Source organism: Neolamprologus brichardi, chromosome 16 (assembly GCF_056152115.1).
Source record: "Neolamprologus brichardi isolate AB-2024 chromosome 16, ASM5615211v1, whole genome shotgun sequence".
NCBI lineage: Eukaryota > Metazoa > Chordata > Actinopteri > Cichliformes > Cichlidae > Neolamprologus > Neolamprologus brichardi.
In genome coordinates this window covers 24,524,183-24,540,976 of record NC_142119.1, presented here as the reverse complement: position 1 = coordinate 24,540,976, position 16,794 = coordinate 24,524,183, and the positions used below count along the sequence as shown (strand labels likewise).

The 16,794-nt window shown below is 39.3% G+C and overlaps 1 protein-coding gene across 2 annotated transcripts in view; it reads right to left on the bottom strand.

Annotated features, from left to right (window-relative positions):
- Positions 1-6,044: 6,044 nt before the first annotated feature.
- The window catches only part of LOC102797146 (obg-like ATPase 1), a 44,750-nt gene continuing 34,000 nt past the window's right edge, over positions 6,045-16,794 (bottom strand). The window contains exons 8-11 of one of the 2 annotated variants that reach the window (XM_006788465.3): positions 12,726-12,866; positions 12,074-12,170; positions 8,652-8,774; positions 6,045-6,660 (exon numbers count right to left, since the gene is read on the bottom strand). In XM_006788465.3, coding sequence (XP_006788528.1) covers positions 6,559-6,660; positions 8,652-8,774; positions 12,074-12,170; positions 12,726-12,866 — 463 coding nt within the window. In that variant the 3' untranslated portion in view covers positions 6,045-6,558. Of the gene's footprint in view, positions 6,661-8,270; positions 8,775-12,073; positions 12,171-12,725; positions 12,867-16,794 lie in introns of those variants that run through there. The other variant, XM_087829549.1, reaches the window with a different exon arrangement.

The following is a 16,794-nucleotide window of genomic DNA, read 5'->3' as shown; positions in this document are numbered from 1 at the left end:
TGCAAGGCAATTTTGGGAACATATTCTAGGGACTGACATTACAAAAGTTGAAATTTTTGGAAGGTTTGTGTCCTGTTACACATGGCATAAATCTAACATAGCATTTGATAAAAGCTACGGAAGCGTAGAGCTGCCACCCAAGCAAAAGAAAAATAGAGCTATATCACGTTATAACGCGAAAAGTTTATTGTTCTAACCATATACTTTTCACGTTTGAACAACATAAAATCACGTTATTACAATTTACATAATTATCACATTCATGCAATGTTATATTTATATTGTAAGAACGTGAAAGGTTTTTTTTTGTTATAACGTGATAATTATGTACATTGTAATACGTGATATTATGTTGTTCAAATGTGAAAAGTATATTGTACTAACATGAAAAGTATATTGTTAGAACAATAAAGTTTTCAAGTTATAATGTGATATAGCTGTATTTTTCTATTGCCTGGGTGGCAGCTCTAGTCTTCCGTAAAAAGCAGTCACACATGGTGGTGGTAATACGATGGTCTGGGGCTGCTTTGCGGTTTCAGGACCTGGAACACTTGTCGTAATTGATGGAACCATGAATTCTTCTCTCTACCAGAAAATCCGGAAGGAGAATTTTCAACCATCAGTTTGTGCCATAAAGTACAATACACTTGGGTTATGCAACAGGACAATGACCTGAAACACACCAGCAAGTTCACCTCTTATTAAAAAGAAATGGGACACAAATAAAATATTACAAACTGTAATCTGAAAAGTAACTACAACTGTTTGACAAATGTAGTGAAGTGAAACTTGCAATATTCCTCTCCCTGTTAAAGAAGGAAGATTTTATAAAGTTGCTTAAGTTGTTACGTCCCAATGTGGCTAATGTTCTGTCATTTGTCACAGATCATGGGACCACAGGTCCTGCAGATCAGCCTACCATTTGCAAGAAAACATTAGAGATGGCTGCTGTGAAGTCACATATTTAGAAGCAATCGAGCTAAAGCAAATATCAGGTGTTTGGGTTTCTTTTCATTATTTTCAGCGACCATGTACAAAATACATGAATCGCATGGTTTGTATCCGATTTAGCTACCAGTTAATTTCCATCGGCAGTTTCCGGGCAGATAAAAAACAGTAAGATGCAGTTAAAATCAGTCAGTAAAGCACACAGACAAATATTTCCCTGCTCACACATTTATGCACATACACACATATAAGGACCCATGGAAGTAAAAGATGAACAACACAAGTATCAAAATGTTAATCACTCAAAAAGTGACTCTAATATAATCAACCAAACCACTATTATCTGCTGGTGCCATAACTTAGGAATATAATATTTTTGTGTGTACAAGGTTTTTAATTTCTCATCATGCAAAGTAACAAAAGGGTGGATTTTGACTAAAAACTCAGTTAGTGGCCTGCTGGGACTGAACTAATATAACTGATGGTTTGTACTGAGTCAGAATGCTAGATTAGCTTATACATATTTTAAAATTTAGGGAAGAGATTTACTCTACTCTTTAAGGCGATGATATGTAAAATTCCGATTCTGAATTCTCCCACGATGCATATGGAAATAGGAAGTTTTTGTGTCATTTACTTGGGGATAAAACACATTTGAGACAGAATCTGAGGTTGTATTTGACTGGATTTCTTCCCCTCCGTCTGATTGTGCGTATTACAACATTGTGAAAGTGCATTGAAATGAGAGTCTGCATGCTATTGTATCTGCTCTGTGGCTGTGATGCTATCAGGATCCCACTTCTCAGTATTATTTGTGGTGTGTCAGTTCCTCACAGTGCGCGACCGCAGTGAGGCTATTTCTCCCAACCTTCAATTCAAACTTGGCCCATTACAGCCAGACTACAAAAGCACTTTCCGTGCACTCAGGAGCTCACGGCAGTGAATGGTGGATATTTCCAATCACTCTGCTGTCAATCCAAATGTCAGGTAAACACAGGCCAATGGAAACAGCTTTAGAAAAACCTTGCAGCTACGTCTGTCTTACTCCAGGAGTCCTTGGAAACGTATCAACAATTTCTACAGACCTCGAAGTTAAAGGGAAGAGTCAAATATCCTAAAAACAACACAAATTCAACACTCTGGTGGATGCAGTGGCCTACAAGAGGCAGGTTACTGCTCTTGTGTTTGTCTTTAAACCTGTGAGTATTCTCTAGAGCCATAGCTACAAACAAAGGAAATTAGATTGTATTGACAAATCTTGTATGCACCTCATGAGAAATCTGCAGAGCAGTTACCCAGTGGACGTTTCAGTTTGTCTGTAAAAGTTCAGTGTAGCATGGGCATAAATGACCTTTTAACTACATGAGCGAGGACCTTTAAAATACTATGCAAATGCAATGTTTTATTAACAAACTCTATGAAATTATAGTTGAAAGTCTATAAAAGCAAAGCAGTCTGTTGCAATGCAAAAGCTTCTCTGCAGCAGCTTCTAGGAGTGGACATTGCTTATGTGGCACATAGTAGAAATAAGAAAGATAACTGAGTGAGTCCACAATGGCTCTGAGTGTTTCGTATTAACATATTGACAGTTGTTTTCATGAAGGCCAGTCCAAGAGAGAGTGACCCCACGGAGAGAAACGGCCCTACTGGGGGCACTGTAAATGGGTCCAGAGAGAGAAAATTGAAACTGGTGCAGCATGAAGAAGTGTGGATGGAATATCAAATGTGTGTCAGACACAACTATGAAGCACCCGAGACAGGAACAATCATACCGTTCTTTGTCAGAGGCGCTTTATACAATGAGGGCTGAGGTCAAACGTAGCTACTAGAAAACTTTTTATGATATTCTTATTGTGGAAGTTCAACATCCTGTCAACACAGAGGATGTGTGGATGCATTTCCCATTTGGGATCACAATCGAACCTATGAATTTTTTTTAAACATATAAGTATAGACGGTTCTTTGATAGTAGATTGCATGGCACAAAAGCAAAGGTTAAACAACGACAAGCAGGCACAAAGGTGGAAAGTATGAAAAGATATACATTTACAAACATAAACAGCAGCTAGACAACCAGCAGTGCGGTAAACAGTGGAGCAAGGGTGCAGCACAGAGTTCAGCAATGTGGTATAAGTTTCTCAGATACACATTATGTGTCATTGTGGAGTAGATTCAACCTGACAGCATAACCGAAAAGTCACCATTGTTTAACAGAGTAAAAACATTTTATTGAGAAGAATGAAGTATAAGTAGCAGAAAAGCCAAAATGCAGCGTTTCCATATGAGGACACAACGTCTCAGGAGGTTAAACTTGGTGGCCACTTAAACAGTTACAGCTACACAATTAAATGTAATGCAGTTCCACATTTTTGCATAGTAAATAATGCCTGGCATTATGTTCAGTAATAACAAAATAGAGGACACAAAACACCTAGTCCAGTGCAACACCTTTACTTGTCACCTTTATATATCAATTATAAGATTATGATTATGATTACGGATTTTAAACTATTATTAATTATAGTTTCAGAGCTGGTGCTCTGAATTGCAATAGATTTTGCAGGTTTGTGTAATTAAGAGGCCAGTATATATGCACAGCAGTTAAAGCAGCACGTAACAGTAAAGGTGGGAAGATGCACAGGAGTCGTTTCTTGGACATTACATAGGCGATGTAGCCGTTTATTGTTTAAATGATGGTTTGCTGCATTTTGTGTGATAGTTTAAACACCTTATTAAGACTGCGACCATGATGGCACAGAAAGGAGATTTGTGATGTGGCAACAATAAAGAAAAAGAGAAACTGAATTCCAGAGGTTATGATTTAAACACTCTTTTCTAAGTTTCCTCTCAGCTGTTTATGGCATTCTTTTCACTCAGCGCTGCGTTGGACAGTATTTTATCACCCTGACTGTGGGAGCAATAAATCAAAGCATGGTAGTTCAACATGAATGAGAGGAAACGTTTGCATGAAGTATCATATGTGAATGTAAACTTTTTTCCCCTCCTTAAAGTCCAATCCTGCTTCCGTATTACCTCGATTCAGCGTACGGCATTTGGCACACAGAGAAGTCACACAATAGCAGCAATTACAACATGGCAACATTTTTATTGTTATCCAAAATAGAGATAATTTCCTCACTGTAATAATATGATACAGCATGTTTATAATAACCATTGAATTTCCCAACACAATCCCTTGTGTGTAGTTACTGCTCTGAAAAATGCCATAGTTATTTATATGTTTATTTGTTATAAGTCACACATTCCGTTAAAAAAAAAAAAAAAAAATCTTCAAAGCTCTTTGGTGTCCGTGTGATTTACAGCAGCAGGCCGCAGTCTGTTTTGTTGGGTGTGTGTTTTAAAGTGAGCTTTCCACTCTGTGTCCTTCTTGGTTTGATGCCACTGTGGTTTGCCTCAGGGCAGAGTGGCACCACTTGATTGATGGTGCTGACGGCATATTTGTACCAGCAGAGATTCTGTCACATTTCTGGGCTCGTTTCATGAGCCCTGCTGGGCAGTTTTTACTGTCCTACCTATGTCACCCGATAATGTTTATGGATACTTAAACAAGCGTTTGTTTTTGCTATTAACTGTGAGGTTGCGCATATATATATATATATATATATATATATATATATATATATATATATATATATATATATATATATATATATATGTATATATTATAATGTGTTCCATGATGTCAGGACACCCAATAAGTTTATAATTTATGAATCCTTGCTTCTTCTGTGACAGCAAAATTATTGGTATCAAATCCTGAAACAGCATGTTGAGGACTTTTTCGCTCTGGTGTTTTGTTCCTATACTGCATCTGCATGATTCTAAATAGCTTTATTACTTGCCCTGAAAGGATTTATTGTCACTTTATGAAAAACAAAATACTCCATGACCCAGACCGCTGGGAACAACTCATCAATCCCCGAGCCTCAAAACTGCAGCAGATGAATAATCTTCTGTGTTGGGTTTAGGTTGGCCAACACCAATACCACCCCGAGAAGAATGCAAAAACAGTTTAGTCTCAAGCCCCCATTGTGCTCTCCAGAGGATTTGTATGGTTTCACTTAGAAACCAGTCAACTCAAAGCAGTCCATCGTAAAAGCATATACTGTACGCGAGAGCTCTAAGTGTTGGTAGCAATAACATTCTTGGTCTGCTGCAAGAAATTTCAGTGATTAAAACCACTGGTTAATGGTAAAGCTACCAAGAAAAATAAGCACAATGTTATTTGATACACATGTTGTCATCCGTCATTCTTTCTAAGTAACCACAATAAACACTATCCTATATTTTGCCACTGATCTCAAACTCTGAAAACTATAATCCACCTTATTTCCATGACAAACACTATGCTTTGTAGTGCGAGCACAGGCTCCACTCCATAAAACATCCCATCCAAAAAACTTGGATATGCAATACTCTTTCTGAAAAATGACCATTTTTATTCAATCTTTTTGTTCCCATCAAAAAGCCATTTTTTTCTCCGCAGTCTTAATGGTTACAAGATATTCAGCAAAGCACTGCTGATCTGCAGCTCTTTGTTCGGACTCCCACGGAGAATACAATCTTACTTTGGAGCACTGCGGCTGCAGCCATACAATTCCATCAGCATAAACGCTTCACAAACACTTACACACAAAGTATAGGGGGTGAGAAAAACACTACTTCAGACAACAGGAATCGTTTTCTGGTTGTGCTTGTGGATTGTATCAACTTCTATTTTCATACCATACAGAATATACTAAAAGCTGGAGTTTTTTTTGGGGTTTTTTTGTAAAAATATGGCTTGTATGAATATTTCTTGGATTTTTTTTTGTGTGTGTGCAGATGTGTATTTGTTGTTCAAGGATGGGAGTAGGAAACTTTAAACATAAAAAATGTGCTATTCTTATTTTTTTGTTTTTTGAGTCCAAAAGCTGGTGGCATAGTGAAAGAGAGCACATGTATAATATCATACAATAATGTCATAAAAATGATAAATGAAAGGTTAACTCAGTCTCTTTGCAAATAATCATTTAAAGTGACCACTTCTTTTGGCCAAGACACCTGCATCCAGCATGTGCCCTTCCAAAATCAGCCTCAGTTAACAGATTTAATTATAATTGTCCCCTCTATGCTACAGTCAGTGTCAGCTGTGTCTTTTAATTCTCTAATCAGTGGTCGGCAGGACCGCTATCACTATCCCCATGCAGCTTCCCACTCAATACAGACATCCCAAAACACACACAGACTGGTTTTGTCAAATGTTTTATTGAGTGTAGACATCTGGGCTACTGTAAAACATGCATTATCTGCAGAAGGGGGAGAGGAGCAGGTGGCATTGTCCCCGCTGTCAGCTGTGTCAGTGCTGGCACCCGTGATGGAGATTAATGAAGTATCTGGAGAGTAATATGCTCCTTCAAATGCTGCTACAATTTGGAGTGGGGGCCGATCCTGATCTTAAATAGCAAAGCTGTCAGAGTTTACTGAACCTGTGCCTTGGCACACGAGTGGGGGATTCAGTCCTACAGCACGGAAAACAAAAAGTGTAAAAGTGGCCAGATATAAGGCAACAATACAGTCAGTTGCGCAAACAAACGCATTGTTCTTGCGTCACTTTTTCTTTGGTGCGTTCGGCGCGTTGAATTTAAAAAAGATGATGTCTCCATCCTCGACGATGTAGTTTCTTCCCTGCTGTCTGTATTTACCAGCTGCCTGTGGGGTTAAAAAATAAAAAGAATCATTAAAATAATATAAAGGATTGTAAGCTGTATGCTAAGAAATAGCTAGTCTGTCATGTGGATGAACTCCAACAGATTAAAAACTCTTTATAATTTAAATAATATTAGAAAAGATGTAACTTGAACTAAAATTACACTTGCAAATGTTCATCTACACATGCATACACACACACACACGCCTGCACAGGCGCACGCACGCACACACAAGTGCACGCATGTTTTGTTTGAGGGGTGCCTGAATTCCCACTGAGTGATAATCCTCTCTTCTGCCCATTTCAGTTTCATGTGCACAAGCACAAAATGTTAATAAGTCTTTGATTACAGCACTATAAAACTTCTCAAGGAAACAAAATAAGTTCTAACATTTCTTTTGTGTACAGTAAGTGTTTGTTCTCCTTCCCGGCAAACTCAAAATAATTGACTTGAAGTGCTAATACGGACAGGTTTATGCATTCTGGTTCTGCACAGTGCACAATTAATTAGAAGAATCAATGTCCCTTTAAAGGCTCAGGAGACCATTTAATCCAAGCTCAATACCACCAGAAACACTGGATGGAGAGGGAGACAGGAAAAAAAATCAATGGCTATTTGTGATTCCTGAGTATGTATTAAACCAGACACGTCTAACTGGTTCATTTGCACTTGAAAGCAGCCATCTGGAGCAGCAAGCTTGGCTTAAGCAGATATGATTACTAATAATGTGATATCCCTGTACACTGGCCCTATTCAGACAGCCTATTCCCACAACTGGCATTAAATAGCATGGACCTTAATGCCACAGTCAGAAACGCTCCATGTTTTTCCGAGACTCAAAAAGGGATTAGTAAGAGAGCATGCAGTAAGGACCTGACACTGAGATCTCAACCTCTGATAACAATGGCGAAACCCCCCAGAGACTTACATATTTCGCTCTCTTTTTGCAGCTTATGGAGGGTGTGGACAATACACTGCCGATGCATTAAATATCAAATATTTATTAAAAAGGACTTGAATAGCAAGGAGATTTAAATGTTTTTTTTTTTTAGTGCTTCCTTTCCACACTGGTCCCCGTGGGCCCTTTGTGCCACCATAATTACATTAGTTGAGTCTGTAAGTGGGCACATGGAGTTGATGGTGGTGATAGGGGGATTGCGACAGCATGGCTTACAGCTGCTTCGCACAAGTGTTGCACATAAAATCAGAGTCACTTCTGCTTTAATTAACTGAGATTTAAAAGTAGATTTTTTTTTCTCGTTAAAGAAAATAAATGATTGAAAAAAAGTGCACCTTTAATTTAAAAGGCATCCTACAGTGTTGATGAACTCATTATTAATCGTGTGCATTCGATAAGTTGATTGCAGTTTGCAGATTTTAAACAAATTTTCAATGTCGAAGTACAACTTGGAGCAGGAAAGAAAAGTATTGTGTTGCCTTTAGCAGTGAAATGACTTAATACACTTGATAGGTGTGTCCACACGGTGCAGTTAAAAAGGTCAAAACAAACACTGCCCATAAAAACAGAAGACATGCAAGTCACATTTCTGTGCTGCAAACCATGAAACAGTCCTTATTTAAGGAATTTCACACTTTATTTAACTTGCCGCTTTATATCACTGTCACATGCCTACAGTGGCTTGGGGATTTGGTAACAGAGAGCTCTAAGCTAACAGCGCACTCTGTAGATCTGATAAATGCCTGGTGAGGTGAAGAAGTGCTTCCTTGGAGCGACTGCACTGAGCCACGAGCAAGAACTACCATCAGCCAGTTAAGACACATTGTGATAAAGATATGCACAGCTGGAGCAGAATGGCAGTGTTTAGAGCCAGAATCAGCTGGCTTGTCAGGAGTGGTGCTGGAGTGTGTGCAGTAATTTCTTCCCCTGAGTAAAGGTGAAGAGCAGTTTTCAGTAGGAGCTGTGTGGCGACTGTCAGCTCCACTGATCACAGGAGACTTCCCCTCATCTCCTCTGGCACCCTGACTGCTCACCTTGACAGCACTCTCGCTGCCTTCCTCTTTAAAATCCTGGAATTTCATTACTTCCGCCATAATGAAGCCCCTCTCAAAGTCTGTGTGGATCTTCCCCGCAGCCTGTGGAGCCTTAGTTCCTTTCTGTCACAAGGAAGGAAAAGAGAGGACAAATGAATTGTTTTGGAGAAGATGGATTACAGCATGCGAGCGACACGGTGTTTGATGGGGTGATAGCGTTGTGATCACTCTGGGGGTGATTTTCAGTCGGGGGTATTCTTGCCTCAGTCCTGATTTCTGGATAGCTTTCCACTCAGTTGTGACCTGCTAGGGTAGCCTGGACACCGATAAGGACCCAGCACTGCTATCAATGCCTCCTGATTCCCATTCCGTGGTGGTATTGATTTCTGTCCAAGCAATCTTGCCTCATTGTGGGTCGCTGCTCGGCTCTCTGGTCATGACAGCAAGAAGACCCAGCGTTGCAGTGAGAAGCAAGCGTGGTATAGACCCCACTGCATCAGGCCTTTACTATTGTGAGAGTTTGGTAATTCAAATTCAGCTCAACCCTTCAGTGATATTTCACTATGTTGAATGTACCCCTGTGACTTTTGGAGTATTATAACTTTTTACATTTACACAGCAGAGATTTTATATTAACTGGAGCTGTTTGAGATTTCAATTTACATGTAGCAGTTTAATAGATGTATAAAATATGTATATATATTTTATATATTGCACTTTGAGCCCTCTCTAACACTCCAAGACAAAACTGGTGACTGACAAAATGTGCAATTTATATGCGTTGAAATAATGCTGGGTGGAAATGACAAATGACCCAAATAAGTGACGTGGCTGCTGTGCATCATTATGACTCCTGCCTGTCGACCTGCTCGCTCCCTCTCTGCTCTGCAGCTCCGTGCTCAGAAACTGTTGAACAGTTTTAATTATGTATATAATCAGGTTGGGGTCAACATATTTCATGCCAAAAGAATGATGCGTATTTAATGACTCTAATACATTACCATCTACTTGCAATCTCATTGACGGAGTGCTTGTGAGTTTAACTACCATTAATCAGCATCAAGGTTTGTCTATCTGGAGAAAAATAGATTAAGGGAGGGATTTTTTTCATATGGTGCATTACAAGAGATCCACATTGTCCTAGTTAAGAGCTATGCAGAGCAGGCTGATAGATAATGGTCACCTCGAGGCTGCCTAATAAAGCATGTTAAAGGACTTAGGAACACGACATTACTGAGTGTAGTTTTTACAATGCAAGATGTATTGGCTTAATATAGTTACTCACTGATGCTTACCTGACTAAATGCCCCTCATACACAATCAAGGCTGGCTGTAATCAGTTATGCCGAGGAGGACAAGCGTGTTTTCGAGGATGCCTTTGAAGGGTTTTGGGATTTTGCTCTAAATAGCGAGGACATCAGTCATGCTGAGACGTGTGCATCTAAACACGGTGATGTCATCTGACTAAAATGTAACGTGTCTTGTGAGGATGAAGAGTGAGTGAGCTCATCTTCCCCTCTGGGTTGTGCTTAGTTTAAAAATGCTTAGAAAAGAAAAATAAAGGATGAAGCTTGATGTGTGGATGGGTGTCATATAATCTACAACAAAACATTTAACATTCACCCGAAATATGATTTTGGTGAATCGTTTGAAGGTGGCTAAATTTTGTTTCAACCACAATATAAAAGAATTAGGGAAAAAAAAGGAGACCCTGTCTAGTGGAGAGCAGAAATTCATATAGAGCCCATTAAAAAAAAAGTGTCAATTTTTCTCATGTAAAAAAATCAAGTGAACATTATGTTCCTTATAAGAAACATGCAATTTTATTATATATTTATATAAATATATTTAAATGGAGAAAAAGGAAAAATCTTGTGCTTTTTAAAAAAATGTCTTTCTTATTAGTTAAAAAAGAAACAGGACATTCATCACTGCAATTTGCTATAGTAGATATTACAAATGCATATTGGAGTCCTCTAGGGGATATTTGGAAACCTGTGTATTACTCATAATGTAACTGTCTGAAGCCATGTCTCTATCTAATAATAACAATAATAACATCAATAATAGTAATAATAATGAAGCACGAGATAGCATTTTAAATTAGTGTTTTGTTTGTGTGAAAAATCTATTCATCTTTTCGTGAAGAACAGTGCACTCGTAAATCTTATGCAAAATAATCCACCCATGCACTGAAAAGAAGATGTCTGAAAATAGGCTGAAGCCAATATGAGCTTATTCAAAGTCAAGGGAAAATGATCTTGGTAAAGCTGCATCACACGCAGAACAAACACCCCTATTTATGTGTGTTTTGTAAGTGGACAAGTAATGCCATCTTTGGGCAAGATAAAAATTTAAGCAGTATTTCCATCAGTGGTCAAATCTGTAACCCGCCCACACATGAGACTTTTTCTACCATTATTGCCTCCACCATCTATAGTGGGCTATTTCAAGATTTTGAACAAATTGAACAACAAAATGTGAACAGTGAACGGTCTCACACTCGGGGAACAAAACCATAATGATCTGCTTGGTGACAAGTTCTTTGAATAGATGCCATTGTGGAAAATTGCAATGCTTTTTTGAAAATGGGACTCCTTTTTCCAAACGGACAAGTTATGTTTATGAGATTGAAAGCATTCTGTATCGTAAAAAAAAAAACATTTAAATTACAATCCTTTGAAATATCTGACGGGATGAAAGAATGGATATGAATTTGTATGACTGAATACAACCCAAATCTTTAGTTGTTGAAGTTTCTCAAAAGTTACTTTGTTGTATTTTTAAACCACCGATATGAACTTATAAATGTTACTCAGACAAAATAGCTTATTATTTCTGCACTCGATACTTCTATCTGCTCAAGGAAAGAAAATATAAGTGCACACAATACCAACATGCAAAGCAAACATCTGTATTGATGTAAATGCTGTGATCCCATTGCACAAAGCTCTTGGCGGGCTGGGCTCAGTAAACTGAGACACACGAGGAGGAGGAGCCCCCAGCAAGGCCCACAAACAGTCGAATGAAAAGCGACATCAATTTTGGCACAGACAACCTCCGTCACACAGATTAGGCAGGCACAATGCACGGGCTCCTTATCTCCAGCGGCAGGAGGAGGGCAGGCAGATCTGCACAGGATGGAAACATTCTCATGGACGTAATGGGCAAAATCAATTGTTGCCCTCCTCAATCAATGTAGCCCCCACTTTCACTGTTCAGCAGCTCACCAGTAATTGAAGTTATCCTTGGTCTGTAATGACTAGCTAAAGCACAACCATGACAAAGTTGAAAGTGTGCGATATCAGTGAAGGTGCCAGCAGGGTGGAACATGGGATACTGTGTGTATTCGTGTGTGTGTGTGTGAGTCTGATGCACACGCTCACATGTACGTATGCGCACAGCAGGCAGCTGGCACTTACCCGAATGGTCCATGCACGGACCTCATCTGGTCCAGCAGTGAAGAAGTACTCCAGCTGCAGGGCTGCGTAGCCTGCCTTGATGATCTTGCTCACGGCACTGGTGGGGAGAGATTTCAGCTTGAATCGAGGGGTCTGAACTGTTTAAGTATTCTTTATCGCTGCTGATGCCTAGACAGAGTTCACCTCAATGGCAAGGCCCCATTCATTCCAATATAAACTCATTAAGTGAATAAGATGGGTCACTTCGTTTCGCAAAAGACATTCAACTCTCCAATGGTTTCTTTGATTAATTAGGAGGCTTGTAGACTCATTTAACATTTTTAAGAATTCAACCCAATGCCTCGATCTTTGCTGAGAGAAAGAAGGGGGAAAAAAATCTGCTGTCACAATTTTTCTCTCCATAGAGGTTTTCACACAAGAACAATAAACCCAAAATGCCCAAGTTATAATTATACCTAGAGATGACAGATGACAGTTAAAAACTTAATTTAGAGGAAAACCCTTTGACTGAGTTGTTCAGTAAGAAGAGGGATCCTTTGCTTTATAATGGTAATTACTCTGCCATTTATTATTCTATCAGCACATGCAATTAAAGGAGTGCATGGAGGACACAGCTGATAATAAAGTGTGGGGAGACTGAATGCTAATTAACCTCTGCGTCTTGTGCTCTGTGCAGTACTTCTGCCTCTCCTCTTCACTCTTGTCCTGCAGCAGGCTCTCTAGGCCGCCACTAAAGGGGATGACCAAGGCTCCGGGGTCATGACTGTCCACCCACTCCTTGATTTTCACCAACCTGATTAAAAAAGAAGAAAAAAAGAAAAACAGCATTCGCAAAACACGTTGGAGGACTTGATTAACATGAACGTATTTGTTATTCGCTGCATGCATGCATATTCATGAGAGCAGCTGAAAATATGAGTGTTTGTGGGAGACTGCACTCTAAAGGTGGCATTTCCTTTCAGAGTTTGACTTTCTTTCCGTTCAAGTTCTCAACTAAAAATCAGACTTAACTACACGTCCTTTAGCAAAGAGAAAGAAACATAATAAAAATACAAAAACTGGATTTAAATATATATATATATATATATATATATATATATATGTATAAAACAGGTCCTAATATTTTCATTGATCCTGAAATGATGCCAAAAGTAGGAGGGCATTCATTTCCACTTTAAGACATAAAGCAGTAAAAAGTGTCAAGAATATTTAATTTTGTTTGGGTTTTCATTCATTTTATTTTATTGTTAAATATGTTACCTGATTCGTTTTGTTTTCAGCGCCTTCTTTATGGTGTTAAATGTTGTGTTTTGTGTCATTAACCTAATTCAGACTTTTAAAGACATTTGTATGTCATTTCACGCTGTTTTGTCCTTGTTGTAATTTGAGGTATTCTTAAATTAATTGCACAGAAACACAGCTTGCACTGACCTAAGCCACTTTTAGGTGGATAAGTGGCTAAGGTCAGCAGTTTACCTCATGGCTTCTTTTCCAAAGAGTTCAAAAAACAAACAGATGATGCCACTGTGGTCACATTTTTTTTTATACGTAATCAATAGCTGCGACTTCCCTTTTTGCACTTCTCGAATAAATGTGACACCTTTGCTCCTGCAGCTAATAAATAAATGATTTAAATAGACATTAAAATAATTAGTTCAACAACAAGACTGTTCTTAATAAGTGCATTTTGAAATCGCTCAAGCAAAAAGTCACACATTTCTCTCTGAAATGTGGAAGTGAAATTCACGATACACTTTTTTAAACTACGAAAAAAGAAATCTTCCACCAGCCGAGTGTTTTTTTGAATGTTAGATAAACATTAACATTCAAGCAACAAGAAAGCACTGCAACTAACCACCTACTGTTATCTTTGGCACTTTCTTAACTGCATGATCTTTTTTTTCCTTTACGTGTTCTTGTCCAGCAGGACACCTGACATTGCAGGACAAAGATATCCTCACAGTTAATGGTAACCCTCAGTCAGAACAATACAAGGGGGTTAGAGCAATTATGAGATTATCCTCACAAGCTCCGAGGCTGGGATTGGACGGATCTCAAAGAGCAGCATCACACAAATCCATTTTCACACGGCGGCTCCTGGGCTGGATTGATTCTAAGGGGTCCCTGTCATTATCTGTAATCCTAGTTTCCTGTTTAAAGCCCATAAGAATCAAAGACTGGGAGGAACCACACCACCTCAATACCACATCTATTCCAATAACAATGTCACCGCTTTATCACCTGCAGCACCCTATCGCTGCTCCTACCTAATGATTATCAATATACAAAATATGACAAGGTAACGGGCAAAAGGAAGAGCACGGTTTTGCTTTGATTGAATGTTTTTCTCAACAAGTTAAAATAACACCACAGGCCGGCGCAGTAAATCTGAAATGCCTCATATGCCAGGTTGTCTGTCTGCCTTTTCAGATGCACATCTATTAAGAGGAATAACCTAATATTTCCCTTACTGTTCACACCATGTATGCAGATCTGACGCTTGACTGCCACCACAATAACACACAATAAGGTGGCATCCAACGTCTCGCCAATAAAGGACAGAAAAATAAAACACATTTAGCCAAAGCAGAAAACCTGAAAACATAGGAGATGGAGGGCGCTCCAAGAGGGGAAAAATCCAATCTGAGATAATAACAGCTGTAGTTTGTCACTTTTAGCAGCACAGCTGTCTATTTGGTGGCACGTTATTTGCATTCCTCAGGTATTGCGTTCTCTACAGGCGGCTGAATAATGATTCACAAATCACTCTCTCCACACCAGTCAAGGGCTGTGATCCTTTGAATAGACCATTGTACCTGAGACTGTAATTGGTGAAGACTTGACAGAGCTGAGCCAAGCCAGCCAAGTAACAAAGAGGCTCTTGGTAGAAGGCTGAGGGATGATTTTAATAATGTGAAGCCGAGACGGAGAACGTGAGCTGCAAATGAGCACGGGGGTCTCCGGGTCCTTGCACTGAGTGACACAGGACCAGACAAACACCTTGCCACAGGAACATGAAACACCTCCTTCCCACAACTCCAGAAACAAAGCGCTGTCAATTAAGAGCTTTGAAGTGCCGTCAACATGACTCCCAAAACCAATTCTGTCAACTTCACCACTGTCTACCCGTGCCACTTTGCAATTTGTATTTATGTCCCTTCCAATTATTTGTGTGAAATTTTATGTGGATGTGTAAATTTGGAAAAATGTTTATGTAAAACATGCTGCAGATTTCTTTGTGTCTTTATGGCTCTCAGTCATACTAAAGAATAAAGGGGTGTTCTTGTTCGTGGAGGCCCATTCACAGTGTGAAATGCCTATTTAACACAAGAAACAGGCCTGACTTTTGTTTTAGAGGAAGGTTTACTGCCTGATTAAACATAAGCAAGTGAAAAGATATGCAGTTTTGTTAAAATCAGTAATAAGATGTAAGTAAAATATTTTCCCTGTAGGTCTTCTTCATGAACCTCGTACTCTAAACTAATACAAGTGAGAAAGATGTGTGTGTGTGTGTGTGTGTGCATGTGTGAGAGAGAGCGTGTGCGAGTGCATGTGTCTTGTCAGTCTCTATTATGTCCCAGAACTGAGTGCCATCTCTCACTGCTCGGTTAATAGAAAGATTCAGCACTTTCTGCTCTTGATATCCCTCTCTGAACAAATGATGCCTGAAATTTTTATTCTTTTTATAATGGAATTCCAATGGCTTCTGCTGCAAATCAAGTGGAAATTTTTGCATATCAAGTGGGAAAAATTAAATGTTAACCACGTTTTAATGTGATTAAGGGTGACAGAGACATTATTTCTGCTAATCATTCACTGGCTTGAAGGCTCAAACAAGTCCAAGGAACAAGCTGTGTTTGTGCTCTCAGATCAAATAGAAAAAATATCGGGTTTTTTTTACCAGAAAAACTTCGGCAAAACTCAAACATTTATGCATTATTATTATTATTTTTTAATGGTAAAAAACAGTCAACATGAAACCAAGACCATGTGACACCTGTTTATCTTACGTCTAGAAAAAATAATAGGCATCACACCATTTGTTGCAAGCTTTGGATCTAATGCTTATTGTATTTAAAGTACATGTAATTTAAAACACAATATATTCTACAATTACAAGAAGAAAACCCCCCACAATTGGACCTTCTGCAATAGACTGGCTCTGAATAGAGATGTTCCCCAGGTGGGGCCACCCTCCGGAGCTTGCCTGTTTGTCTTTTTGTGTGAGAATCCTAAAGGGGGATAATTCCTGTGTTTCTGAATGCCTGGGGGCTTCCCTGGGCTTTGTCAGAGCTTTGATCTGCTTAAATGGCTCAAACAATAGGAACATCTAAAGTACAGGGGCAGCTACCTGAGACAATGACCTGGGCCTGCGTCTGACATACACTCAAACAGGTTGGCTTCATCACGAGTGCAGAGCCAGTTTAGCCTGTATAAGGTCGGCCACCACCTCCGGTTTGAGTGCTCTGTCCCGATGCAATTGAATGCTGACAGACCCGAAGAGTAATCCGCTACCTACATCCTCCACAGCTCGATCACTGACACACCCACAGGTGAGCTCCCAGCACCTGAGTCTGGGTAGCTCAGCTGAATGTGTTACTTACTCCCTTCACATGTCCTGACAGCTACTGGCTTAGATGCCAGGCACAGACTCATCAAGTAATAAACCCAGAGTCCCCCCTGTTTGTCTGGTCCCAGGTTACAAGGATGAGCAACCTAGG